General features: G+C 55.5%; 3 protein-coding genes and 1 non-coding gene across 9 annotated transcripts; all 4 read left to right on the forward strand.

Moving 5' to 3' along the window:
- The first annotated feature begins 1597 nt into the window (after positions 1 to 1597).
- Positions 1598 to 7379, forward strand: SAXO5 (stabilizer of axonemal microtubules 5). Its single transcript, XM_077121473.1, has 9 exons — positions 1598 to 1750; positions 2907 to 3492; positions 4361 to 4467; positions 4552 to 4652; positions 4880 to 4992; positions 5087 to 5196; positions 5536 to 5740; positions 6154 to 6239; positions 6727 to 7379. Exons 1-9 carry the CDS (start codon positions 1736 to 1738, stop codon positions 6949 to 6951), a joined length of 1548 nt encoding a protein of 515 aa, XP_076977588.1. The 5' UTR covers positions 1598 to 1735; the 3' UTR covers positions 6952 to 7379.
- A 1201-nt stretch (positions 7380 to 8580) lies between these two features.
- Positions 8581 to 8687, forward strand: LOC143651157 (U6 spliceosomal RNA). Its single transcript, XR_013159889.1, has one exon. It is a non-coding gene; the product is annotated as a U6 spliceosomal RNA (small nuclear RNA).
- A 2462-nt stretch (positions 8688 to 11149) lies between these two features.
- On the forward strand, positions 11150 to 16051 carry ZNF358 (zinc finger protein 358). Of its 6 annotated transcripts, none has more exons than XM_077121463.1 (4): positions 11150 to 11435; positions 12640 to 12719; positions 13912 to 14014; positions 14258 to 16051. In XM_077121463.1, exons 1-4 carry the CDS (start codon positions 11165 to 11167, stop codon positions 15973 to 15975), a joined length of 2172 nt encoding a protein of 723 aa, XP_076977578.1. In that variant the 5' UTR covers positions 11150 to 11164; the 3' UTR covers positions 15976 to 16051. The 6 variants fall into 6 exon arrangements, with proteins under 6 accessions (XP_076977578.1, XP_076977585.1, XP_076977579.1 ...); XM_077121464.1 differs by lacking the exon at positions 11150 to 11435 and adding an exon at positions 12242 to 12286; XM_077121470.1 differs by lacking the exon at positions 12640 to 12719 and having other exon boundaries at positions 11347 to 11435.
- A 1624-nt stretch (positions 16052 to 17675) lies between these two features.
- Positions 17676 to 27423, forward strand: MCOLN1 (mucolipin TRP cation channel 1). Its single transcript, XM_077121484.1, has 14 exons — positions 17676 to 17846; positions 19731 to 19936; positions 20720 to 20887; positions 20967 to 21132; positions 22487 to 22595; positions 22925 to 23021; positions 23240 to 23339; positions 23568 to 23674; positions 23800 to 23949; positions 24094 to 24195; positions 24599 to 24721; positions 25191 to 25406; positions 26976 to 27106; positions 27201 to 27423. Exons 1-14 carry the CDS (start codon positions 17816 to 17818, stop codon positions 27235 to 27237), a joined length of 1743 nt encoding a protein of 580 aa, XP_076977599.1. The 5' UTR covers positions 17676 to 17815; the 3' UTR covers positions 27238 to 27423.
- The last annotated feature ends 19 nt before the right edge of the window (positions 27424 to 27442 follow it).

The raw sequence follows: 27442 nt of genomic DNA on the forward strand, positions 1-27442 counted from the left end.
TGTGCAGTGACATAAGGCACACACAAAGGACAGATATTATATGCTCTTGCTGATATGAAATACCTAGACTAGGCAAATTCAGAGAGACAGAAAATTCCAGGGTCACCAGGGGTGGGGGTGGGGGAAAGGAAGTCAATGCCTCACGGGTGCAGTTTCTGTTTGGGGTAATGGCGACAGCATAATGTGAATGTGATTTATCCCACCGAATGATATACTTGAAAGTGGCTAAAATGGGAAATATCATGTTACCTATATGTCACCACAATAGAAATATGTTTTTAAGTATTAAGCAAAAATAAGAGGTGCCGTTACGTCCCCTCGGGGGAATGGTAAGAAAGGGGGAAAATTCAACTTCCTCAAGTGGAGAATTCTAAATATTCTCACAAGCAGTGGGAACAACCAAAGCAATAGGCCGAGCCCCCAGTCTTGGGGTTTGTTCATTTGAAACTTGACCTCGCAAAGGATAGGTTAAGTCTACTTAAAATCAGGCCTAAGAGTCATTCCCAAGAGAACCTCTTTTGTTGCTCAGATGTGGCCTCTCTCTCTCAGTCAACATGACAAACAAACTCACTGGCCTCCCTCTCTCTGAGTGGGACATGACTCCTAGGGGTGTGGACCTTCCCAGCAACGTGGGACAGAAATCCTAGAAAGAGCTGAGACTCAGCATCAAGGGATTGAGAAAACCTTCTTGACCAAAAGGGGGAAGAGAGAAATGAGACAAAATAAAGTGTCGATGGCTGAGAGATTCCAAACAGAGTCAAGAGGTTATCCTGGAGGTTATTCTTATGCATTAAATAGATATCACCTTTTTAGTTAAGGTGTAACGGAGAGGCTGGAGAGAACTGCCTGAAAATGTAGAGCTGTGTTCTAGTAGCCATGTTTTTTTTAAGATGATTGTATAATGATATAGCTTTCACAATGTGACTGTGTGATTGTGAAAACCTTGTGTCTGATGCTTCTTTTATCTACCTTATCGACGGATGAGTAAAACATATGGATTAAAAATAAATAAATAATAGGGAGAACAAATGTTAAAACAAATTTAGTAGATTGAAATGCTAGTGATCAATGAAAGAGAGGGGTAAAGGGGTATGGCATGTATGAATTTTTTTCTGTTGTCTTTTTATTTCTTTTTCTGAATTGATGCAAATGTTCTAAGAAATGATCATGATGATGAATACACAGCTATGTGGTGATACTGTTGAATGATCATAGGGTAAGAATGTTCGTGTTTGTATGTTGCTATGTTTAATAAAAAAACAAAATAAAATAAAAAGAGATGCTGTAACTCAAAGAATTGGGCCCATCCAAGTGCGGGGATGGTCAGGAGGCAGGGGAGCAGGGAAAGGTCACAAAAAATAATAATAGACACCGGCAGCCAAGTTCACACAGCATGCTTTCCCAAGCGGTTAGCAGTTATCAGTCCCATTTTCCCAATGACAAAACTGAGGCTCTGAGAAGTTTGGCCACTTGCCCGTGTCCCTCAAAAGCTCTCAAGAGAAGCCAGGATCAAACCCAGACCTACCCCCCAATTTCCCTCCCCGCAGCCCCAGAATTGCTGGGCAACCATTGTGACAGGTTTCCCTGGCGAAGTTCTTTGGTTACAATAGGTAGAGCTGGTCCCCTACACTTGGTCGCAGCCTCGGAAGGAATTTGTGAGCGGCCGTAGGGAAATCAAGGGGCCCAGAGGGTCCGACCAAACTCCAGACCTATTTTCCAAGACTCATCGATCCTCATGCCACCCCTTGAGGTAGGGATGTTGTCCCTTGTCCCTGATGGACAGAATAGGAAACTGAAGGTCACAGATATTCAATGAGTTATTCCATTTATCTATTTATGGCTAATCAGTCTCAGTTGTCAGATTCTCTTGGAAACGATTTTGAAATATTTGGCATGCTTTTCTCAACTCTCAGCTACTCCAGATGGCAAGATGATCAATGGGAAAAAGCAACAAGCCTCTATACTGGAAAACTGTGGTTTCTTTAAAATCCTGGGGTTTTTGTTTGTTTGTTTTAAAGGCTGGGCAGGAGAAAGTAGTAGTTGGCTGATGTAGTCAGGTGGGCTTCCTGTAGGAGGTGAGTCTGAGTCTGGGTGGTGGTGGGTAGCTGCGGTCTCCAACGAGGGTGGAAGAGAAACTTCTGTGCTGAACAAAGATAGGCAATTTCAGGACCAGTCAAGGCGAGGTGCTGGAAATCTGAAGTTGAAGGCAGAGAAGGGGAGTGGGAAGTGGACAAATCTTAGAGCTTGAGGGAGGAAGGGACCTAGGAGAATGGTTAGAGCCCAAAATAATTACACTGGACAGGAAGACCAGTGCAGAGCTGTGTGGCAGAGATGGGGCAATGGCAGCGGCTGCAGGGTGGGAGTTGGACAGAGGGACAGAGGTGGGTTCACAGACATGAAGGAGAGTTGACAAGGGAGTTAGTGACTGATGGCACCGTTGATTGCAGTGATTCATTCCGTGGGCTCTAGAATCAGAGTCCTCGGCTCAAATCCGAAACAAATGGCAAACTCCCTGAACCTCAGTGCTCCTTAAGTCGCACAGTGGTTAAAACCCACGTTACCTGGTTCATTTGATAAAAATGGGCACAGAGGTGAGCTGCCAATAAACGGTGGCTGTAAATGCACATTCATTTGTGTAGTGACATTCTCCTCCTCTGCTCCAGAACCTACCGTGGCTCCCACCTCACTCCGAGGAAAAGCCAAACACCTTCACCCCCTGGGCCCCCGAGGACCTGGTCCCCCATGGCCTTTCCAAGCTCATTGTCTATGGCTCTCTCCCTTGCTCCCCCTGCTCCAGTCTCCTAGACTTCGCACCTGTTGTTCCCTCTGCTTGGAATGTTATTCCCTCCCCCCCCATAACGAAATCCCCACTTGTTCAGTCGCCTGTTCCGCCGCCCCCCCCACAGGTGGCGCAGTGTCCCACTATGACCGCGGGCACCGTCCTGCAGTACCCGATGCCCCTGCGGGACTTCCTCAAGGCTTCGCACTTCGCGCTGGGGCCGGACCCGCGGCTGCAGGAGGGCACCATGCTCTCCTCGTCGCGCCGCGACTTCCGGGCCTACCCGGAGGCCACCCGCGCCCCGCCTTGCCAGCCGCCGCCGCCGCCGCGGTCGCTGCTCTCGCACCAGGACGCGCGCTGGGCGTGCGAAGAGCCGGTGTCGGAAACGCACCGCGCGTTCCCGCCGCTGCCTCGAGTCGCGCCCTCCAGCGAGCTGGCGCGGGAGCGCACGCTGACTATGCTCGCCACCAACCTGCGCATGCACGCGGACGCGCGCGCCGCCGGGAATCTCTCCAACGTGCGCGCCGCCTACGTCTGGCCCGAGCGGCCGCCGCGCGCACGCGAGCAGATCCGTGGCGCGCGCCTCATCTTCGACCGCGACTCGGTGCCGCCCGGCGACCGCGCCAAGCTCGGCATCCCGCCCACTACGCATCGGGCGCTCTTCCCGCCCCACGACGCGCGCCCGCAGCCACGCTCGCCCTGCATCCACCTCGGTGAGCGCGCGCCCGGGACGGCCGGAGTGGTTTGTTTAACCCAGGGTTCCCAAGCCTCTGTACCCCCCCACCCCCACACCCCATGCACCCCACTCCGAGGACATTATAGTTGGCACGACAGGGGTCAAGGGTGCTACTGCCGACTAGTTCTGCAGCCCTCACCACAAAGACTTTTCTGACCCCAATGTCGTTAGCCACGAGGACGAGAGACCTTGCAAGCTCTCCCAGCCTCAGTTTCTGCATCCGTGAAGTGGGCACGATAGCAACCGAATCTCCAGGGCGCCCTGCAATGGGCCGGAAGGCCTGACAGCTAGTTTGGGGTCAGATAAATCTGCTAAGTCTCCCCACCTCAGCCCTGCCACACTAATTGTGACTCTGAGCAAGTCTATCTCTCCAAGCGTCGGTTTCCCCATCTGCAAAACGGGTGCAATAATAGCACCTCAATTCATAGGGGCTGGTGAAGCCAAAAGAGCCCAGCTGGTAATTTGCCTGGCACTGAGCAGGCACTCAGCAAAGAGCTGACGATCTTCAAGTGATTTTCTATGCCTGGGGCCTCCAAGCTGGGCTCAGGGATCATCCGATCTGGATTTGATTCCATTCTAGCTCCTACATTTCTGTGATATCTGGCAATTCACTTAACCTCTCAGGGCCTCAGAGAGCCTGTAAAATTGGGAAAATAATACCAGCTGCAAAGCCCTTGCCACAGATGCCTGGTTCGATATTTGGTAACGGTTATTTTTATTATTTTTGGTGTTTTCCTGCCCAGTTCCCCTTCCCAGATGAGGAATTGAATCCTGGTGGGACTGAGGCTGCTGAAAACCAACCCTATTTTCTCTCTCTCTCTTTCTCTCCTCTTGCCCATCCTTAGGGGGTCCCAATACCCTCAAGTGGGACCAAAAGACAGAGGGCCATGAGACCTCCTATCGGAGTCAGTTCCAGGCCCTCCTGGGCCCTCCTGCCTTGATGTGTAAAAGGGTAATCAAGGCCCAGCTGGACTGCTGGGGAGGGCAGCGGTGGGGACCGGGCAGTTTTGTCCATCCCTTCCTTGTCTGCCCATAGGCCTCATCCAGCGTGGAACTGGGAGACTGCAAGATTGGCTATGGGTCCATTTCTTCAGTGCAGGCACAGACCTACAGGCCCCAGGGTCTGCCCCCAGACCGGTAGGAAGGGACCATGGCCTTCTCACCAAGATGGGATAAAGAGCCATCAGCAACAACATGTGGGGTGTGCCTCCCTTGGGCAATACTATGCCGCTGAGGTCTCTGTCCCTAGCAGACAAGGCCCATTAGTGGGCCAGATCTACCCTGAGCCCCTGGGACTTGCCTAATGGGCCTGTCCCCCCTGGCGTGTTTCTGGGAATTGCAGCTGCATCCCACCTTACCTGCAGGTATGACAAGGCCCAGGCCACTGCCCACATCCACAACGTGAACATTCGCCCCGGAGATGGCCTCTTTCACGACAGGACCACTCACGCCCAGCATTTCTACCCCAGGGAGCCAGGTGAGAGCCTGCTGCCCCACCCCCACCCCACCCATGCCCCTGGCCAGCCCAGCAGCCTCCCAGAGCCTCTCAGTCCCTGCTCTGTCACCCACAGAGCCTTTTGTTCTTCATCACGACCAGACCCCCGCGTCCCACATCCTGGAAGGAAACCAGCGCCCCGGCCCCGGCAGCCTCACCACCTCCACGCAGTTTTTTCTGCCCCAGGTCAGCAGAAAGGGGCAAGGTCCTCCAGGAAAAGGGCTTCCCCCTGCAAAGCCAACAGCAAGTGCCAAGGCCCTGGGGTGGGAGTGACCTTGGAGTGTACCCAGGGATCTCCTGGATCTATTTGAGTCCTCTAGGGTAAGTTGTGTCACCCACCACTCCAAGCCTCGGTGCCTCTGGGTGTAAAATGAGAGCTGGGTACCGACTCCCAGCGCCGCCTCGTGGGGCCCAGAGAGGGCCAAGGAACTGTCCATGGTCACACAGCGCCCACCGCCTCCCTCTGCGCTCCGACCGGAGCCTGGGGACATCTTTTACCACTGCGGATGCCATGTGGTCCTACAGCCGCCGCACCCGACCCAGCCACCCAGCCGCCACCCGCCCCACGAGAAGCTGCAGAGTCACGTGACCCTGAGGGAGGCGTCGCTACTCGACCACTTCTTCCAGACCTCGATGGGCTCGGACTACCTCGCCCCCACGGAGACGCAGAGGCCCCCGAAAGCGCTGACCCTCCACTTGCTGCAGAGCAACCTGCCGGAGGGAACCCGGGGTGAGCGCGGCCCGTCCCGGAAAGCCCCGCCCCGCCCCCTGCCTGGTCCCGAATCTACCAGGGGCCCCCCTCCCCCACATTTCCACTCCCAGACAACCCTGCCCCTCGTGATCATGCCCTCCCGCCTTTCTGTAGGCTCACTGACTCTGACCCCTCCCACCCGTCAGACTCCGCCCCCTGCCCAGCTGACCTACCCCCGCCTGGCCCCGCCCCAGACTCGTCTAGCCCTGTCCCCCTCACCCACCTCCCTCACCTCCTCGGCTTGGCCGCGCCCCTCCTCCCAGCTTCTCGGTTCAGCCCTTGCCCCCGCTGGGTCTAGGCTCCGCCCCCGAGCCCTAACCCCGCCCCCTTAAGTGTCGTTCGGCCCCGCCCCCTCAGCCCCGCAGCTCCTCTTCTCCCACCCAAATCTCCAGAGCCAGATTTTTTAACCACCAACCAGAAGATGCTGACGCCGCACGGAACAGCTCCGGCCCTGGTGAATGAGGAGATGCTGCAGCGGGTGAGGGCGTGGGAGAGGGGTACCCCTGACCCCAAATCCCCAAACCAGTGTAGAGTTATCTCAGGGACGCTTGGGATGTTACCCCAAACTCACAGTTAGGGTGGAGTCAGCTCAGGGTCACTCCAGGGACACCCCAGGCTCAGGGTTATGTGTCACTTACATAACCCTTTCAGCAGGGTTATATTCCAAACGAAGAGTTAGCTCAAGGGTTGCCTAGGGTATCCCCAATCCTGTGGCCATTCCAGAGGCACCCCTAGTTTCCATCTGACCCACCCCCACCCCCCATCCAGCTCCAGTTGGAAACTAGGGACCATTTCACACTGGGACCCCTTTTGCCCACCTCTTCACGGTCCAACCACCAGCCCCACCTGGCTAAGCCTCGTCGCTGCTCTGATGCTTCCAGGGCAGTATGGGGACCACAGAGTGGCCGCAGTGGGCCAGCCGTCCTCCAGGCTGCTCTGCCAGGCTGCCCATCTTGTCTCCCCAGTGCAAGTACAGCCATATGGAGCCCCCACTGGGTGGACAGCGTTTCTTCTCAACCCACTATGAGGACAAGTTTCCCTACAAGTACGAGGGCCCAGCAGTGCTGAGACAGGGCAACTTCCAGGAGAGCCACGTTCACCAGGGTTCACCTCACCATCTGGGCTGTAGGAGGACCGTGGACCCCCAGGCCCCCCAGATGTCTATCTATCCATGCCCCAGCCAGCAATAAACGTGGGTGATGGCAACATCACTAGTCCCTCCTCTCTCCTCCCCAATGCTCGGCCATTAAATAGGGTTGCTTGGAGGGGCGGGGACTGGAGGAAGAGGCTGTCCAGGCAGGGAGTGAGAAAACCATGGATGCTCAAAAAGGACATTTGTTCAGATCCCAGATTCACCCCCACTCTGTTCAGGGAGGTCATTGCGGCCTGTGCCAAGGCTTGGTGATCGGACTCAGAGGGAGGTATTCAGGCAGTGGAAGAAATTTTCGGATGACAGGGAGAGCATGGAACAGACAGTGCGAGGGACTGAGAACCCAGGCTCCCAAGGCTAAATGGACAGAGTTCAAGTCCTGACTCCTCCACGTCCTTGAGAGTAAACTTGAGCAAGTCAGCTAACCACTCTGAGCTCAGCTTCCTCACCCATAAAATGAACAGCCTCTTCCACTAGGTTGTTAGAAATGAGAAATGCAATCACCTGTCAGCACTGTGTGATGTGCGGCCAGGGAGGGGAGCTCCCCTTCTGGGGATGAAAATGAGGAGGGAGGAAGAAGACAAGGGTTTGGGGAAAGACTTTCAATTGTTGAGAGACGGGAGGGGCTGGGGAGGTGGACACTGTTGAGAATGGCCTACCATGGATGGTGCACTGGCTAGCTAGTCCCAGGTCAGAGATTATTGTTGTTGGTGGTGTGTGTGTGTGTGTGTGTGTGTGTGTGTGTCTGTGAGGAGTGCACACCACTGAAAGCATCAGAATATGACAAAGCCCAGGGTGGGGGGTAAGTATCTAGCCAAGAACAAAATGAAAGGGACAGAGGAACCTAGTGTGGGACCCCTGAGCCCATGGGTGACCGGGCTTAGCAAGCCTCTCACGAGCCAGCACCTTGGACAGCAGCCCACATGGCCGCCCTGGGTTGGAGGAGATCATCTACCAAGAAGCCCACTCTGTCTGAAGTACGAACTAAGATGGACCTTGGAGGCCATGCCTGGAATTGGCCTCTATAGGCGATTAAACATACAGTTTCAGGGAATGGACATGGCTTATTGGCGCTGGCTCCCTGGCCCTTCAAAGACCAAGGACCCAACTCAATGGGCCACTGATGAGCCATCCTCAACCCTCGACAGGGCAGTTCTTTAAGGGCATGTTGCCATTTCCCCGTGAAGGACAGGATGCAGCCTTGAACCCTAGCCACAAAATTGCCCTTGGGGCCACACTCACAGTATTTAAGTTGACCATGAGAAGGTCTGCTAGCTGTGGAATACCTCTTCAGCTTGCTTCCTCTAAAGGTGTGGTGCATGACCCACCTCTGAGTTACCCCATATTTGGGGTCAGATAATTCTTTGTTGTGCATCCTGTGCATTATAGGATGTTTTGCAGCATCCCTGTCCTCTACTCACTCACTAGATGCCAGTAGCAGCCCTCCTCCAAGTTGTGACAACTAAATACCTCTCCTAAGATGTTGCCGCATGTTCCCCGGGGCTCCTGATTGAGAACCACTGAAATAAACCCATCCTATAATGATCGCCAAGACAAAATCAGACTACCCTGATGAAACTGGTCTGCCCAGGGATCAGACAACCTTAACAAAAACCCTTTTCCTTTTTATGCCTCGCCTTCCAGCAAGCTCATTAAAATTTACTTTCGAGTGCTTGCTTCGGCAGCACATATACTAAAATTGGAACGATACAGAGAAGATTAGCATGGCCCCTGCGCAAGGATGACACGCAAATTCGTGAAGTACTCCATATTTAAAAAAATATTTTTATTAAATATTTTATGAAATATTTTATAAAATATTAAATAAAATATTTTTATTTTCAGTTCCATGTACCTCCAGTTGCAGGATTATCTGTGTTCCTGCCTGGTTCCAGGAATGTTTCTCATCAGCCACCAGATGAGAAACAATGGGTAGAAGTTACAAGGAGACAGATTTCAGAAAAACTTGAAGCATTTTGTAACAAAGGAATTGACCAGCCCTGTGATGGGCTGCTACGGAAGGAAAGAAACGTCACTGGAAATGTTTAAGTTGGGCAGAAAGACACAGGGTGATTCTGAAAGTTATTTTATGGGTTTATGTCTATCGCTCCTATACCGACCCTACAAAGAAACACCTCACATGAACTATAAAAACCAAAAAGGCTTATGAAATAAGACCCAAAATAGGATTGGATATGGGAAAATAGATTAATTTTTAAAGGAAAACAACTTTGTCAATGGCAGCATCATTCAGCAATAGAATTCAGACCTGCTACTTACGTGTGTTTCTGTCCTTGGACATATGGCTTCACACTCTGACCCTCTGTTTCCTCATCTATAGATCGGGGTGGTAATAGTTCTTCCTTCATAGGATGGTCATGAGGATTAATCATAGGTATATGTACAATGTTTAGAGCAGTGCCTGGCACTTGGCTAGTTCAATAGATGGTGCCTGATATTTCAGTATTATCTTAGATGATTTTCGTTACAAGTGTCAGAAACCCAGTTCTGTCCTGCCCAAGGAGAAAAGGGGTTTTATTGGCTTTGAAACAAAGTCTGGAATTATGTCTAACATCAAGCATGGCTGATTCTGTCTACCTCTGTCAACTCTCAGGCCTCTGTCCCTCCAAGTGGTGGCAAAGGGTGCTGCTGGTAGCCCCACTCCCTATAATTAAGGCTCCAAAGGAAGTGGGGCTTTCTCTCCCCACTCCACCTCCATGTCAGAATTCAAGGAACACTGATTGGACTACTTGAGTCACATGCCCAACCGTGAACCAGTCACTGTGCTCAGGTGAGTGGAGTTCTATGATTGGATGGCCCAGCTCACTAGCCTACTCCTGGGTGATTTGGTGCCCAGACCTCACCTGGACATGTGAGTCTGGCACCCAGCCTTGTCTCCTAGCAACAGAACTACGCCAAATCCTCTATCTTGCCCCATGCTTCAATCCATAGTGTGATTCTCAGGGAGGGTAACTCTTCTCAAGGAGGGTAACTGTTACCTTTGAAGACAAGGAGTGTTCAGTGTTTGGGAATCACCGGGGCATCAAGTGCCCCCTAGTTTCCTAATAATCCCCCAGTCTTATCTCCCATCTCATTGCATGCCTCTTCCTCTAATTTGGAGCAAAGCATTCTTTTGGCTCTGGCAAGCCCACAAAATCTAGCAGATGCACATTTCTCTCTAATTTTTGACGTGGCAAAACCTTGTGTCTTTCTTGTAAGACCTTGAGAAAAGTCTTCAGGAAAGCACCAACATATTCCTGATATTTTCCTCCGAAAACATTTCAACCCGATATTTTTCTCCAAAGTCTCTCAAGCCACAGCCCCAGGAGACAGAGTCCTAAGATAAAAGAGGCAACAGTTTAATCAGCTGTTTTTCTTCCACATAGCAGAGATTTCGTTTCCTGGGGAGGGTTCTCCCATGGGGCTGCCACCTACATCCCGGCAGGTTGTGCACTGCACAAATCTAGGGAGTCCTAGTCACATATTTTTCTGTACCCGGTGGCCCTGTTTTTCTACCCCACCTTTGCTCAGCCAATTCCAAATTTTAAGTTCTTGTTTCGACACTTCCTCCATTCAATACTAATTTCTAAATCAGTCAAGACTGTGATGGATGCAAGAGATAGCTCAAGGCAGAGTTCTCGCCTGCCATGCCAGAGACCAGGGTTCGACTCCTGGTGCCTGCCCATGCAAAAAAAAAAAAAGAGAGAGAGAGAGAGCTCAAACACCAAAACTAGCTAAAACACCAAGGAAATACATTGGCTCATGAGACTAGAAAAAGTGAGGGCTTCTGGCTTGAGACATGGCTTTCGAGCTCTCACCTATGCATCCTGGGGTAACTTGGCCTCAGTCTGCAGACTGCTCTGCCAGACAACTGGCGAGGATGGTGGGGAGGACCAAGTCCCTGAAGCTCGTGGTTCCAGAGGAGGAATGAGACCCTCGGCTTGCCTGCATCACATCCTCATCCCAGACTCAATTATTGTGGCCAGGGGATGGGCTTCTCTGATTGGTAAGCCTAGGGTGCGTGGAAGTGGGGGGCTGTGTTAGACACGCATCCATCTGGAGTGCTGGAAGGGGATTCCACCAAGGAAAAGCAAGGTGCCATTAGCAGAGGGCAGGCGGGGAGATACTGAGCAGACAGAAAAAGCGGATGTCATAAGTATTCCTTTAATAGGAGCATTACCATTCCTTTATTGGCAAGGGCTTGGGTTCTTTGGGACAAGGGGATGTGTGTTCATTTGCAGAATGGTTGCAGGATGTCCTTGTCTCTATCTTGGTTCAGACATGGTCACGGAGTGGCCTTGTCCGATCACTGTTTATATTGTGACTGTTTATGTTACGTGGAGAACATCGTGGCCCAGCTGCCAGCTGCCGGGGCTGTTTTCCACTTTCTCCCTCAGTGGGGATCTGGGTCTCCAGGTAGTCTGCCCGGAGCCCTTCCAAGTCCTGGTCCTGAGTTCTCCAGAAATCATCCCAGGAGCATCAGGCAGCGGATCCTACCAGGGACAGCAGTGACCCGCTATCTGGGTAGGAGGTTGACCTAGGGAGGGTACCCCACACTCTGTTCCTTGAGGGATGTGAAAGGATGTGGACCCCAAGGAGGCTGCAGGTTCTGTGATGAAAAAAAAAAATTTGCTGGGTAAAGCAAAGATAAAACACATTTCCAAATTCCAGGGCTCATCGGAGTCTTGTCTCTCCTAATGAGCGTTGAGTCTGCAAGAGAGATCTACTCTGGTGGTTTCTGAACAAGATCGACTCCAAGACATTGGCAGGAGCCAGAGATAGAGGAGAGGGAGAGAGGGAGGAAAGGAGAGGGAGAGAGAATACAGAGACCAAGGCAGGAAAGGGCCAGGAGCAGAAGCAAAGAGAGACTGAAAGAGAGAGGGCCAGAGGGTGATGGGGGATAGGGGTAGAGAAAGCGACAGGAACAGAGGTAAAGAGAGACGGAAACGGAGAGAGGGACAGAAACAGACAGGGACAGAGAAAGGAACAGGGAAAGAGACAGACACAGAGACAGGCTAGAAACAGAGAGGTGCAGGCACCGGGAGAGACGCAGGGACAGCCAGAGGGCCGCGCAGGCCGAGCGCCGTGCAGACAAAGGGGCGGCCGCGCGGCCAGGCCGGCCGGGCCGGGACAAAGGCTGGCCCGGGGGGCGGGGGCAGCGATGGCGGCGGCGGCGGGCGCGGGCGAACTACAAGTCCCAGCAGCTCCCGCTGCGGCCCTCGGCCGGCCCCTCTCGCTCCCCGGGAGCGCCTGGCGGGGCCGCTGGGCCGAGGGGGCCGCCGGCGGGGCTGGCGGGCGGGGGGCTTCCTGCAGGCCCGGGGGGCGCCGGCGGCCGGCGTGGGCGCGGCGGGCCGGGCAGGGGCGAGGGGCGCCGGGTGAGTGTCCCCGCGAGCGGCCGGGCCGGGCGGGGGCCGGGGGGGGGGGCGGAGAGGGCGGGTGAGGGGCCCCCGCGCGGGGCGCGGCCCGGGGCGACCTCTATTTGCCCCCCGCCCCGCGCGCCGCCTACCCCAGCCCGGGAAAGGGGAGTCGCGAGCTGCGATGGGGAGGGGGGCGCACGGCCCGCGGGCCTAGCGCGCTCGCCCTGCCGCTGCGTCCCGAGGGGAGGGCCCGGCGGGAGGCTGGGAGCCCTGAGCCGCGAGGGACTGGGCCACCCTCCCGCTGTGGGGTGGAGGCGCAGGACGCCCCCTCCCCAGAAGGCGATCCAGACGTCTCCCCCCCACCCCCACAGGAACCCAGGAGGGGCCCCAGGTATTGTCCGGTCATCTTTCATCCTGCCGTCCAGAGTTCAGAAGACCCCTTCCTCGAGAGGTGATCCAGGGGTCCATCTGTCCCCTAGGCCCAGTTATTGTTCCCCTACCCTCCAGCTATGGGGTCCAGAGTTCACGAGTCCCCTTCCTTCAGAGATGATCGAGGAGTCCACCTGCCCCCGAGGAACCCAAGAAGGGCCCTAGGTATTTCTTCTTCCACTTTCCAGCTAAGAGATCTGGAGTTCAGGAGGCCCCTGCCTTAGGGGTGATCCAAGGAACCCAGAGGGGAACCCAGGTATTGTTTCCCACCTTTTCCAGCTATAGGGTCTGTGGTTGAGGAGTTCCAGCCAGAAACTTTGCCACTCTCCATTTACTTACCTCCTCCCAGTTATGGGGTCTAGGGCTCAGGATGAACCCCTCTCAGCAGGGGAGCCAGAGCTCTTGTCTGTCCCCAGGAACTGACTTATATATTGTTTGCCCCCCCCCCCCCCCCAGCGCCCAGCCAGCGGGTGTTGAGATCCTCAGGCTCTCCAGAAGGGGTCCTAGAGCTATTGTTTCTCCACCCTTTACCTACCCACCAGCCATGGAGCTGGAATTCAGGATCTTTCATCCAGGAGGGAAATCACACGTCCTGACACCCATCTCCAGGCCCCCAGCCATGGGGACTAACGCTCAGGAATCGCCCCTTCCTAGGAGGTGGTCCAGGGGACTCCCTCCCAGCCCAGGAAGGGCCCCAGATGTTATTTCCACCTACTTTCCAGCTAGGGGTTAGAATTCAGAGTCTCCTGTTCAATTGAGAAAGCAGGTATACTGGCACCTGTCCCCACCCTCTTGGCTATGGGGGCTTCGTGCCCACTCTCACCCTCCAGCTCTAGGAACTGACATTCAGGTTCTTCTAACTGAGAGGGGACACATGTCTGGGCACTGATTCCCACCTTCCAGCTTTGCAGTCCGGAATTCAGGGTGCCTCCCTCCCCAAGAGGCAAGCCAGGGTCCCTCTGCCCTCCCCCAGTGACCCAGGAGGGGGACCGCATGTTGTCTGCCCCCCCCCCTCATACCCCAGCCACAGGCTCTAGAGCTCAGGATGCCCCTTCTCTAGAAGGTGAGCCAGAGGCCCAGGCCCCATTAGGAGACCCCCAAATATGCCACCCCCTTATGGAGGAGAAGCTCAGGCTGTAAGCTCAGGAGCAAACAGGAATGCTGATACGCCGCCCAGTGAAGGGCATTGGAATGGAAGAGCCTCTCCTCCGCAGGACCCAACCTTCCTACAAGAAGAGCCCAGGATGGAGAGAGGGGCCGAGCCGTGGAGCTGGGCATTGGACACCTCTAGCGCTGGGTCCTGTGACTTCCATCCAGGTGCGGGGCTGAGAGGGGAGGGTCCTGCCATGTCCCACCTGGATCCCTCTGCTCCCTGTTCTGGCTGGGGAAAGCTGGAAAGCTCTCTGGGGTGTGGGCCAAGGGAAGGATTCATGTGTTTGTGGGAGTGGGGTCTTCGGTCCCCCCTCCCCTTCTAACCTTGCCCAGATTGTAAAAGAGACCCACTGTTCCTCAGAATCTAGCTCTGCCTCCACCCCCACCCCCTCTGGCATTGCCCTGCAGATCGTGCTGCGGAAGCAGCTGGCTCCTCGAGGCCTGGGGTGCGGCGCTCTGTCTTGGTGAGGAACCCTGGCCACAAAGGCCCCAGGCGTGTTTACCAAGAGCCTGACTCCGACTCAGAATCCTTGGACCCCAACTCGGAAGACCCGGATGCAGTTTCTGAAGACCCAGAAGACCTCACCATCGTCTCCAGAGACGTGGAATCCAGCTATGAGGATCTCGAGCCCGTTGCCGAGGATCTGGACCCTGACACTGAAGCTCCAGGCTCCATCGTGGGGAACCCAGACTTGGAGCCCCAAGATCTCGACCCCATGTCTTCAAGTTTCGACCTCGACCCAGATGTCATTGGCCCAGTCCCCCTGGTTCTCGACCCTAACAGTGACACCCCCAGCCCTGCCGCCCCAGACCTGGACCCCCTCTCATCCAGCCTCACTGCCACCTCCGAGGTCCTGGCCACCAGCCCCGCCAAGCTCCAGGCCCCGGCCAGCCCACCCCGGCCCTTCTCCTGTCCCGACTGCGGGCGAGCCTTCCGCCGCAGCTCGGGGCTGAGCCAGCACCGCCGCACACACAGCGGCGAGAAGCCGTACCGCTGCCCCGACTGCGGCAAGTCCTTTAGCCACGGCGCCACGCTGGCCCAGCACCGCGGCATCCACACGGGGGCCCGGCCGTACCAGTGCGCAGCCTGCGGCAAGGCCTTCGGGTGGCGCTCCACGCTGCTGAAGCACCGCAGCAGCCACAGCGGCGAGAAGCCGCACCACTGCCCCGTGTGCGGCAAGGCCTTCGGCCACGGCTCGTTGCTAGCGCAGCACCTGCGCACGCACGGCGGCCCGCGGCCCCACAAGTGCCCGGTGTGCGCCAAGGGCTTCGGGCAGGGCTCGGCTCTGCTCAAGCACCTGCGCACGCACACGGGCGAGCGGCCCTACCCTTGTCCGCAGTGCGGCAAGGCCTTCGGGCAGAGCTCGGCGCTGCTGCAGCACCAGCGCACGCACACGGCTGAGCGCCCCTACCGCTGCCCCCACTGCGGCAAGGCCTTCGGGCAGAGCTCCAACTTACAGCACCACCTGCGCATCCACACGGGCGAGCGGCCCTACGCCTGCCCCCACTGCTCTAAGGCCTTCGGGCAGAGCTCGGCGCTGCTGCAGCATCTGCACGTGCACTCCGGCGAGCGCCCCTACCGCTGCCAGCTCTGCGGCAAGGCCTTCGGGCAAGCCTCCAGCCTCACCAAGCACAAGCGCGTGCACGAGGGCGCGGCAGCCGCAGCGGCAGCGGCAGCGGCAGCTGCTGCGGGCCTGGGCCTGGGGCCTGGTCTGAACCCCGTGTCCGTGTTGAGGCCAAGCCAGATCTCTCTCCTGAGTCCTGACGCCATCTCTGTGCTGGGCTCTGGCCTGGGCCTCAGCCCTGGTCCCAGCTCTGGCCTTGGCTCTGACCCTGGCTCTGGGCTGGGCTCCCTCCCAGATCCCAGCCCCAAACCCAGCCCTGATCCTGTCCAATCTTCTGACCCTGAGGCTGGCCTTGATGCAGATCCTGACCTTGTGTCCAGCCCTGACCAGGAATTGGGTTCCTGTCCCAACCCTGATCTTGCACCCAGTCCCAACCCCAACCCTGAGCCCCGCCCTGACCCTGGCTCTCCCACCCATGACACTGTCAGCCCAGCCCTCCCTGCCGGTGAGAGTCCAGAGTGGGTAGATGAGCGAGGGGCACTGTTGGGGCCCGATGGCTGAAGGGGTCACCAGCCTCCACGGGGGCCTGGGGGTGTTGTGTGTCGTGAAGCTAGTAAAATCCTCCCACTGCCTCCTGGCTCAGTGTCGTGGGTCGCCTGTTGCTCGTTCTCCATTGTTCAGGAGATGGGAGGGTGTGGCTTGAGCCAGCTGTGCATCTGGGACCCAAGCGTCCTGGCTTCCTCCCTGAGCCCCAGAGCCACATGCGTCTGCTTTCCCAGCTCTCCCAAACAGTATCTTACAGCGACCCATCCCAGCAGTCACCACTCTCTGCTGCCCCAGGCCTGGCTGCTGGCCAGTCAGGGTGAGATCCTACAATGGCCCAGGGCAGGATCCACTCACTTAGGACTTTTTCCATGCAGTCAGAGACTCCTCTGATGGGAACTCTGGCATGTTGACAGCCTGGTGGGTTGATAATGGAGGCTGATAAGAGACCATGGGGGCAGTCTCGTCACATCTGCTCCCCTAACCTACCCCCTGCCCCATCTTCTCTAACCTACACCTTGCCCCTTCAAAGTCCACATTATAGGGACACCCCTAGATGAAGGCGGTTGCTCACTTATGCATTCAACAAGCATCTGTTGAGTGCTGGTGTCTCAGCCCTCAAGGAGCTCCAGATATCCAATTCAGAAATATATATATATATTTAAATACGTAATATAGTACATTCTAGAAGAAGCATAACGGCTTCTGATTTAGATAGGGGACGCTTTCCCAAGGAAAAATTGTACCATCACATTGGCCACTACATTATACAATACTGTTTGCCCAGCCTTGTAGTATATTCTTGCATTTTCTCACTTCATTCTCCTAACAGCCCCAGGAGACAGTTACCATGACTGAGTTTTACAATTTTAGAAGTGGGGAAACTGAGGTACATGGAGTTTAAGATAGAAGTGGTGGCTGGCAGTTCCTTGGTTTAAACTAGGATTGTTCTAACCATTACACCCCAGGGCAAGAATGTGCAAAGATCCTGGGGTCATAAGCAACTAAGAGGAGGAGGAGTCTAGACCTTAGGGACTTGCAGACCGAGGTGTGGGGTATGCTTGCCACCCCAGAGCAAAGGGAAACCCCAGGTGGGCTCCAGTAGAGGACTCAGGTGAATTATCCTTTGAAGATGCTTCTGGCTGTTGGGTAGAGAGCAGAGTGGAGAGGGACAGGAATGGGAGCCAGAGACTAAGGAGAAGATAGCTACAGTAGTCCAGGCTAGGAATGTGGAAGAGCCATAGGGGTGGGGATCGGTGGTCCAATCTGGGATATAATTAGGAATGAACAGGATCTACTGATGGTTTGAATGAAAGGGGCAAAAGAGTGAGAAGAAGTTGAGGGTGACACTCCAGCCCCTTTTTCTGGGAGTTTAGAAGGGCCAGCCCTGACACTGGGGGACACCGGGTCACTGGCTGGCACTGGACATGGAAGTCACGAGGTCGGCACTTGGCGCCGGCCCTGTCAGGGAACCAGGCTCCCATTCGTTGCTGAACACCGGCCGGCCCCGCTCAAAGCCAGCCCATTCCGAGGCGGTCGCGTGAAGGCGGGCGCTAGGACCCGGCGACCATCTCCGGCAGTCAAGCCGCCGGCTAGAGTGCGCATGCGTGCTGTTGCTGTCGGCGTTTTCGTGGCGCAGGGGGTGGAACCGAGTTCTGTCACGTGGCTCCATGGTCCGGGACGGGAAAACAAAACAAAAAAGAGCCACCACGGTCACGTGACCGCGGGGCATGGGTCAGCTGACTCGGGTGGGTTTGAAGCCGCGCCGCGAGGTGGCGAGGCCGCAAGTGACAGCGGCGGGCGCTCGGACCTAGCTGCCCCGCCGCGCCCGCCGGCGTCCCGCGTTCCCCGGCCCGGCATGGCAGCCCCCGTGGGCCGGCGCGGCTCAGGTGAGGGAGTGGACGGCGCCGCGGGCTCCCGAACGCGGGCGGCGGGCCCCTGAACGCGGGCGGCGGGCGGGCGGCCAGCTTCTCGGACTTGGGTTTCCCTTCCTGAACTCCAGTGCTGGCTGTTCACCTTCCCCGGAGCTCCTAGAACCCGGGCAGAGGGCGGGCCGGCACCAGCTTCTTCGACCTCGAGGGTGGTGGGCCTCTTGGCTTCCCTGCGGGCTTCTCCGACTTGGGGCAGCGAGGTTGTCAGGATTTCCGTTCGGTATCTGGGTTTTGATTGCTCAGTTTTCCCTGTGCTCAAGTAGTGGGTGCCAGCTTCTGCGTCCCCGGGCCTGGGACTCCAAGACCCTTCCCTTTTCTGAACCCAGGAGGCAAATGCTCAGCTTTCCTAAACCCAGGCGTAGTAGGACCGAGGCAGGGGACTGGAGAGGGGTGGGGGGGTTGGTGTGGAGTGCCACCTTGAACCCAAGCTACTAACTAAGAACTCTGCTGTCCAAACCCACAGAAGCACAGCCTTCCCAAACTCAGGTGGTGGGTACCCAGCCTCCACCTGTCATGGGGGAGCCTGGAGGAAGGTCCCTTGGTTGGTTTCCCCTACTTGAATTAGTTTATTATTTTCAGGTGTTCTAGCTGGAAGGCTCTGGGGAGGGTTCCCTGTGATCTTAGCCAGGGGGGCAGGGCCTGCTTTCTGACTTCCCCTCAGACCTCTGGTAAACAACCACCACAACAGCATGCAACTGCGAAAGGAAAGGGACAGGTGTCGGGCCCTCCCTGCGTGACAGGTTCTGACAGTGTACACATTTATCCTCACAGCAGGGTTCTCCAGTGTGGTTGGGGGGGGAGTGTCAGGGACAATTCTGAGCTGCTGAAATGTTGGACCTTCCTCTTAGGTTTGTCAGGATGGCAGGAAATAAGCAGTGATCAGAGCATTTCCTGTTTGCTGAAGATTTACTGAGGCTTTTCCCTGCTCCCTAGCCCTTAATAATTCTCAAATCAGTTCAGAGTCTCAGTGCCAGGGGTAAACTTTTTTATTTCCACTTTTCAGATAAGGAGCCTGAGACTTAGAACGTGCCCAGGATCACTCGACTGGAAGGTGGCAGATTTGGTGCCAGGGGTGTGTGATTTCCAGGAGCCCTTGAAAACAGTGATAAAATAACATAAGGGCAGGGCTATCATAGCATCTGCTGGTAAACAGTGAATCCTCAGCAAATGCATAATTATTTTTATTGCTACTGTCAGTCACCCTTTCTCCAGGCCTGTGGCTTGTGAAAGTGTCAGCCAGACAGGCCAGGCCTTGAAGAGTAGGAAGGTAGTTCTTGGGGAGTCTGTCCAGCAAAAAGAAGAAGATACAGAATCCAGGCAGAGTCCTGTGTTCATGCTGGAGTTTGCAAGTGGAATAAACCCCATAAGTGCCCTGTGAGAAGCTAATGGAAGCAATGGAAATGGTGATCAAATGTTCTAACATTTTCACTACCTACCAGCTCTGTAGTGAATTCTCTGCAAGCATCAAATTCTCAGCTGCTGTGGGAGACATGCTTGGTGATCCATATGACAGATACTGGCACTAAGGCTGAGCGAGGTTTGGCCCAGGCTAGGGGGTAGCTGGGTCAGGGATCAGTTTAGGCTGTCTGGATTCCCCAACCCCTACTGTTAATCTCTGCGCAGTACTTATGTGTGTACCAAAAAAAAAAAAAAAAACGTTACAGAGTTCCTGTTTCATTTTTTCTTCTTGGACCCCTCAAAGTGCTTCCTTGTTTGGGGCATGGCGTGGCAAGAACATGCTGTATTGTGCCTCTCTTGTTGGGGAAAGAGGCAGGGGAAGTTGTTCTTTGACAGGCAGGGCTGCCTGAGCCTGGTCCCCACTGCCGTTTCCCATTTCCCCAGAGACTGAGCGGCTCCTGACCCCCAGCCCCAGCTATGGGACCCAGGTGGGGGCTTCCCCGGCCCCCCCAACCCCGTCAGAAGAGGAAGACCTCCGCCGCCGCCTCAAGTACTTCTTCATGAGTCCCTGTGACAAGTTTCGTGCCAAGGGCCGCAAACCCTTCAAGCTGATGCTGCAGGTGGTAAAGATCCTGGTGGTCACTGTGCAGGTAAGACCCGGTCTCGTGGGGGTCCCAGCGGATTGCCACCTCTGCCCTCTGCTCTCCCCAAAGGAGGCTTTTTGAGTAGGAGCTGCTTCCTGACCTCGCAGCAATAAGATAGCAGCTGTGGGATCTGCGATCAGTCACAAAGCCCTCGGGTTGGAGGCTGCACTCTCTCCTTTCAGCCTTATAATTGCCTGTCACCCCTGTTTTATACATGTGTCTGCTGACGCCCAGAGAGACTAAAGGTCTTGTCCAAAGTCACACTGTAGCTGATCGTGGGATGCTGAGATTGGAAGTTAGGAGGTCTTAATGCCAGGTTGACTACCAGAAAGAACTGATTAGGTGCTGAATGGATTGTTGGTGGCCCCTGTGCCAGCCCTGTCCAGGGTTCTGGGGACCCCCAGAAGAATCCGGCTCAGCCTGTGCCCTAAAGAACACAGCCTAATGACTCTGAGACTCAATAACGGGACTTCAGCACAGAGCCTGGCACTTGGTAGATTGTTGTAAGCATTAGGCAGTGCCCTCAGATATTTGAGTTCCCACCTTGTGCCCTGCTCTGGGGACATGCAGACATGGTCCGTGACCTCCTGGAGCTTATGCTGGGGGACAAAGGGAGGGCCGGATATTAATCAAATAATCACTCCAAGAAATGCAAAGGGGTCCCCTCTACTTCAGTGAAAGTGCCTAGGGCCCTCTCTTTCCTCTTCCTCCACTCATGCCCTGGGGGAGTGTGAGCACCTGTGGGTCCTTGCATCCCCCAGTACTCACCCCTTCTGCCTCTCCTGTCAGCTCATCCTGTTCGGCCTCAGCAACCAGCTGGCAGTGACGTTTCGGGAGGAGAACACCATTGCCTTCCGGCACCTCTTCCTTCTAGGCTACTCGGACGGGGCAGATGATACCTTCGCGGCCTACACCCGGGAGCAGCTCTACCAGGCCATCTTCTACGCCGTGGACCAGGTGTGGGGGTGGGCAGAGGCAGGTGGGCATGGGGCAGACAGTGGGCAGTTCTAACAGAGCCTCCCTTCTGCACCCACAGTACCTGTTGCTCCCCAGTGTGTCGCTGGGCCGCTACGCCTATGTGCGGGGCGGGGGCGGCCCCTGGGCCAATGGGTCAGCGCTGGCCCTCTGCCAGCAGTACTACCACCGTGGCCACGTGGACCCGGCCAATGACACCTTTGACATTGACCCACTGGTTATCACTGGTGAGTGGGTAGGGCTTAGCTGTTGGGTGCCCCAGCTGCTGGAATTACCATCCCTTCTCTGCCCCTCTCTCATCAGGGATGGGGAACGTGCTGCAATAATTAATAAGCTAGGCATAAATGTTCAGCATAACGCTTGACATGGAGAAAGCACTAGGTATTGTTTTTCCAATATTTTTAATACAATAAATGTTTGGCGGCCCACTGAGTGCCAGACCCTAGGGTTTGGGAACAAGACAGACCAGTTCGTACCCTGCTGGGGACACAGCAGTGAACAAACAGCAAACATTTTTTTTTTTTTAGCATTTCAAACTAAATTTATTTTAGCATTTGTTCCCCCTATTATTTATTTTTATTCCATATGTTCTACTCGTTTGTTGACAAGGTAGATAAAAGAAGCATCAGACACAAGGTTTTCACAATCACACAGTCACACTGTGAAAGCTATATTGTTATTCAGTCATCCTCAAGAAACATGGCTACTGGAACACAGCTCTACATTTTCAGGCAGTTCCCTCCAGTCTCTCCATTACATCTTGAATAACAAGGTGATATCTACTTAATGTGTAAGAATAACCTTCAGGATAACCTCTCAACTGTGTTTGAGAATCTTTTAGCCATTGACACTTTGTCTCATTTCATTCTTCCCCCTTTTGGTCGAAAAGGTTTTCTCAACCCCTTGATACTGAGTCTCAGCTCATTCTAGGATTTCTGTCCCACATTGCCAGGAAGGTCCACACCCCTGGGAGTCATGGCCCACGTAGATGGGGTAGGGTGGTGAGATTGCTTGTTCTGTTGGCTGGAGAGAGAGAGAGAGGCCATATCTGAGCAACAAAAGAGACTCTCTTGGGGGTGACTCTTAGGCCTAAATTTTAAGTAGACTTGACCTATCCTTTGTGGGTTTAAGTTTCATATGAACGAACCCCAAGACTGGGGGCTCAGCCTATAGCTTTGGTTGCCCACACTGCTTGTGAGAATATCAAGAATTCAACTTGGGGAAGTTAAATTTCTCCCCCTTCTCACCATTCCCCAAAGTGGGCTTTGCAAATACTTTTCCACTGATCAAATCACTCTGGGATTCACCGGGGCATCACTCTGGACAAACCAACAAAATCTCATGTCCTACCTGAGATTCCAAGTGCTTATGGTGTTCAATCAAACTATCTACATAAGTTATAGTAGGAAATGCAGTAGTCAAAATATAAATTCTGTACCAAATGAATATTTTTTGAACAGCAAACATTTTAAGAACAAAACAGGAAGTGAAGCAGGGAGAGAGGGGCTTTTGGGGACTCTGGGGAGACCCACCTGTATCTCCCTTGCACCCTGAAGCCCTTCCCTGACTCCCTGTCCTCAGACTGCATCCGCGTGGACCCTCCCGAGCAGCCTCCTGTGTCCCCCGTTGATGACCTCTTCCTTGCAGACAGCAGCTCCAGTTACAGGAACCTCACACTCAAGTTCCACAAGTACTGCCTGCTCCAGGGGGCTGCTGGAGGGCTGGGTCAGGGTCAGGAGGGAGGTGGGATGCGTGGGGAGGTGGGGATTGCCGGAGCCCTGACAGCCACTTCCCCAGACCCCTGACAGCCACTTCCCCAGACCCCTGACAGCCACTTCCCCACGGGCTGGCAATGACAGAGGGCAGCCGTGCTGATTGCTGACACCAGCTGTGTGAGTGCTTCCCCCCTCTTCTGCTTCCCGAATTGCAGAACTGCAGAGTCAGCGCACGGCAGGGGTGCCGGCACAGTGGGGCTAGGAGGGGCTGGCAGGGCTGCTCACCTGAGTCTCTCCCCCTCAGGCTGATCAACGTCACCATCTCCTTCCAGCTGAAGACTATCAACCTCCAAAGCCTCATCAACAACGAGATCCCCGACTGCTACACCTTCAGCATTCTGGTGAGCCCCGCAGTGCTGCCGGGGTGAGGGGTGCAGGACTGACTCTCCAGTGGTCTGGGGGCCTATGGGGCTCCTGATTGGAGGCCTCCTTGAGGCCATTCGCCCAGGGCAACCTGAGGGTGATGGGGAAGGCTGGGGCTGGGATCCCCCCCGTCCCTCATGCTAGTCTAGGAGCTGCTGGTTTACGTCTCCTCCCCCGGCCCGGCCTCGCTCTGCAGATCACGTTTGACAATAAGGCGCACAGTGGGCGTATCCCCATCAGCCTGGAGACCCGGGCCCACATCCAGGAGTGTAAGCACCCCAGCGTCTTCAGGCACGGTGAGCCCCCAGGCCCAGACTGAGCACTGATCGGGTCCATGCTGTTCCTAGAGTTGCCCCTGGATCTCAGAGCCAAGGGCTAGCACTGATGAGGAGCCCTGGCCTTCCGAGAGGTGTCCCCAAACCTCAGACACCCAACCCCTGAGGACCTCCAGGTCTCCAGCCTGGCCAGGACCCCAACCCTGACCTCTCAAGGCTCTGCCAACCCCGGCTGCCCCCTCCCTACAGGAGACAACAGTTTCCGGCTCCTCTTTGACGTGTTCGTGATTCTCACCTGTTGCCTGTCCTTCCTGCTGTGTGCCCGCTCGCTGCTGCGTGGCTTCCTGCTGCAGAATGTGAGGCTGGTCCCAGGCATTGGGTGGGCCCCAGGCTGGCCTTGCCGGGCCCCATGACGATCAGGGGGCCAGGAGTGAGGATCCCATGCCTGGGACCTGCCCCTCATCCCACATGCCTTCTGCAGGAGTTTGTGGGGTTCATGTGGCGGCAGCGGGGACGGGCAATCGGCCTTTGGGAACGGCTGGAATTCATCAACGGCTGGTACATTCTGCTGGTCACCAGCGACGTGCTCACCATCTCAGGCACCATCATGAAAATTGGCATTGAAGCCAAGGTGGGTCCTGCCAGCCCCTGCCCCCCCAGACCCTGTGGTCCTCTTCTGGGACCCTGGCTCCCCTAGACAACGCCTCATTCCCAGGGCTGGCCACCACTGTCCCCTGGGCTGGGCCAGACAGGTTGACGCTGCTCCCACCCCCAGAACCTGGCGAGCTACGACGTCTGCAGCATCCTCCTGGGCACCTCAACGCTGCTCGTCTGGGTCGGCGTCATCCGCTACCTGACCTTCTTCCACAAGTACAACGTGAGCCTTACGCGCTCGGGCCAGGCCTGGCTGGGGTGAGGCCGGCTCTCTGGGAGGCTGCCCCGTCCTCCCTATCCCCCCGCCCCCACCCCCCTCAAATAAATCCAACATATGCCCAGCATTTGCCAGCCCAGCTCCTGGCCTCTGGCAGCCTCTTCCCCATGCTAGCCCCACCCCCAGATGTACCTGCCATGATACCTGGGCAGGGGCCATGTGAGCCAGTCCCCATGTGGCCTTCCTGCCCCTGTCATACCTACCTGGCCATGGGTACTCACTGATCCCCTTTGGCATGGCATGGCCCCCCTCCTAAGCTCCCACCCACTCCTGAGGCCACACCCCCTACCGGCCTGCGGTTGATCTGGGTCGTGGCCAAGCCCCCAGCTGCCTCCTCGCCCCACTGCAGATCCTCATTGCCACGCTGCGGGTGGCCCTGCCCAGCGTGATGCGCTTCTGCTGCTGCGTGGCTGTCATCTACCTGGGCTACTGTTTCTGTGGCTGGATTGTGTTGGGGCCTTACCATGTAAAGGTAAGGGCTGGCCGGCGGTGGGGAGGTGCTTGCAACTCACAGTGGAAGATTCTGGGTACCCTGTGACCTCGCCTCCCCTCTGAGGTCATGGCCCTCCCTGGGGCCCCTAACCTGAGCCTGCTCCCTAAGCTCTCTGACCCCTTATAACCCTGTCACGGACATGATAATGACAGACAGAGTAGCCTTGACCCCTGGCACCTTCCCAACAGCTCTGTTCACTGTGCCCTTTACCCCTGGTGTCCCCTGGCACTGATGTGATGACCCCAAATTATTCCACCTGGTCCCCTCATCATCAGTCCTATGACTGTGCCATTGACACAGTGACCCAGACGGCCCCATCCAGTGGCCCAGACGGCCCCATCCTGCCTGCTGGTACTCTCCTGTGATCCCTGGTAACCCCACCCAACCCCATCCCGCTGTTCCCTGTGAGCCATCACCCCGTGACATGACCCTGTCTCCCTGCCGGCAGTTCCGCTCACTGTCCATGGTGTCCGAGTGCCTGTTCTCACTCATCAACGGGGATGACATGTTCGTAACGTTCGCCGCCATGCAGGCACAGCAAGGCCGCAGCAGCCTCGTTTGGCTCTTCTCCCAGCTCTACCTCTATTCCTTCATCAGTCTCTTCATCTATATGGTGCTGAGTCTCTTCATCGCACTCATCACCGGCGCCTATGATACCATCAAGGTCAGCCCCTCCCCCTTACACACATGCACACACACCCCCGGCCTGTTTCCTGTGTGACTAACACACACAAACACACAAAGCCCTGGATCCAGCTTTGCATCCCTTGGGATCAGCCATGAGCTGGTTTCCCAAATCCTGGGTGAGGAGAAAAGTGTGTGGAGGTGAAAGATTCTGCAAGGTCAAAAAAGAGAGTAGCTGCGAATTGAAGAGGATTGGGTGGGATTGGAAATGTTGCAGCCACAGTGCCGTGTTCTTAGCACTGTCAGGGCAAGGCTCCTGGCCAGGCAGGATCCTGTGTCTGTTTTTACCAAAAGGGAAACCAAGCCACGGAGTTTCAGTAACTTGAACATCCTCAGCTAAGTGGTAGAGCTAGCTTCCATCTGGGACCATCTGATTCCAGAAAGCGTGCTCTTAATAAATCCTCTGTCGTGTGGGTGACCTCTGCAGGGGCTGTTTGGATACCGGAAAAGTCCTGCAGTCTACAGGGGTTAGAGGAGAGAGAAAGGAAGCAGAGGGGGCTGAAGGAGTGGCAGGTAGATATTCATTTAGCAAATATGTCTGAGGGCCTAGTGTGGGCACCACTGTTTGCTGGGCAGTGGGCGTCTAGAATAATCAGGTGTACACAGTCTGTCCAAGGCCAGGGGGTAGACAGTGACCAGCGGTCAAGAGGAGTGAAGGGTAGAAGGTCACAAAGGGATCCCCTGTTTTAGACTGGTATTGGGGATGGAATTCAGGCTTCTGGAACACCCTGTCTAATACAAGCCTCTAGCGACATGTGTTTACATTTTAACATGAATTAAAGTGAAATACAATTAAAAATTCACTTCCTCACTCACACCCTCCACGTAATCAAATGCCCAAAAGCCAAATGTGGTTAGTGGCTCCCAACTTGGAGAGAGAGAAACAGTGCCATCGTACATTTCTATCTTCAGGAAATTCTGTTGGACAGTGCTGTTTTAGGTTGGAGAGAAGGGAGCTGAAGGGAGAGAGCTCTGGGGGAAGGATCAGCAAAAGCAAACGCTCAGTAGCTGGAAAGGGCTTGGAGAGGAGACGCTGTCTCCACCAGGCTGGAATGGGTGATGTCTGGGCCCACAGCCAGAACATTGCCTCCTGCTGGGGCCCTGCCACATCCTGAGTTGCTGGCAGATGGGGCCCCTATGCATGGATAGAGCCGTCCCAGACACATTTCTGTTACCTGAGCCCAGGGAGCCCCCATGGGCCTTGCTCTGGAACTTGGACACACGTGTGATGCACCCATTTCATTTACAAACATGAATCCAGTAGCCAGAAAAGAGGCTTTAGGTGTTGGGGCTGCCGCAGAAGGCACTGAATTGACAAAGATGCAGGGTGTGTTCAGGTGTCAGGGAAGGCTTTCCTACAGGAGCAAACCATGGGGGCATCTGCAGTAACAGCAAAAAGATATGGCAAGTGCAAAAAAAGGCCCAGAGGTGGGAGCCTGCCTGGCAATCCCAAGGAAGAACAAGGAGGCTCAGGTGTCTGGAGAGGAGGGCCGACCTCCAGGGCCTTGGGCACCACTTTCATGCTGGGCTATTGGGCATCTCTCCCCAGCACCCCGGAGGCACTGGGGCAGAGAAGAGTGAGCTCCAGGCCTACATCTCACAGTGTCAGGACAGCCCTACGTCCGGCAAGTTCCGCCGTGGGAGCGGTTCAGCCTGCAGCCTTCTCTGCTGCTGCGGCAGGTGCCATAGGGTGTCGGTGGGTGTTGGGCAATGAGGGAAAGGAGAGTGCCAGAGGGAACTAATGCCTCCTCCGTCCTCCTGCCCCCTCCTCCAGGGACGCTTCGGAGGAGGAGCCGCTGCTAGTGAACTGACTTGGACCACGACTGCCACTGAACGTCGGCGCCCGGGACTGCAGGGTCCCACGCTTATTTATTTTTAGAGTTTGCTTTTAAGGACCGGCTCCCTGCTGTGCCCTGCGAGGGCCTGGGCCCGTCTGGCCGGACACTGGGAATGGGGGGAACCGGGGTGGGAGGATGTTAAATAAAAGGGTAAATAAACGTGTTGTTCTCATTTCTA

Source organism: Tamandua tetradactyla, chromosome 11, assembly GCF_023851605.1.
Source record: "Tamandua tetradactyla isolate mTamTet1 chromosome 11, mTamTet1.pri, whole genome shotgun sequence".
NCBI classification, from domain to species: Eukaryota; Metazoa; Chordata; class Mammalia; order Pilosa; family Myrmecophagidae; genus Tamandua; species Tamandua tetradactyla.

Excerpts from the sequence above, each read along its gene's own strand:
- SAXO5 (XM_077121473.1), top strand. Across the intron at positions 4,993-5,086 it reads TTTCTACCCCAGGGAGCCAG|AGCCTTTTGTTCTTCATCAC; the intron begins GTGAGAGCCTGC and ends TGTCACCCACAG. Across the intron at positions 6,240-6,726 it reads ATGAGGAGATGCTGCAGCGG|TGCAAGTACAGCCATATGGA; the intron begins GTGAGGGCGTGG and ends TTGTCTCCCCAG.
- ZNF358 (XM_077121463.1), top strand. The coding sequence starts at position 11,165 with ATGTCCTTGTCTCTATCTTGGTTCAGACATGGTCACGGAGTGGCCTTG. Across the intron at positions 11,436-12,639 it reads AGCAGTGACCCGCTATCTGG|GAACCCAGGAGGGGCCCCAG; the intron begins GTAGGAGGTTGA and ends CCACCCCCACAG. Across the intron at positions 12,720-13,911 it reads GAAGACCCCTTCCTCGAGAG|GACCCAACCTTCCTACAAGA; the intron begins GTGATCCAGGGG and ends TCTCCTCCGCAG.
- MCOLN1 (XM_077121484.1), top strand. The coding sequence starts at position 17,816 with ATGGCAGCCCCCGTGGGCCGGCGCGGCTCAG. Across the intron at positions 24,722-25,190 it reads TGGGGCCTTACCATGTAAAG|TTCCGCTCACTGTCCATGGT; the intron begins GTAAGGGCTGGC and ends CCCTGCCGGCAG. Across the intron at positions 27,107-27,200 it reads CTTCTCTGCTGCTGCGGCAG|GGACGCTTCGGAGGAGGAGC; the intron begins GTGCCATAGGGT and ends CCCCTCCTCCAG.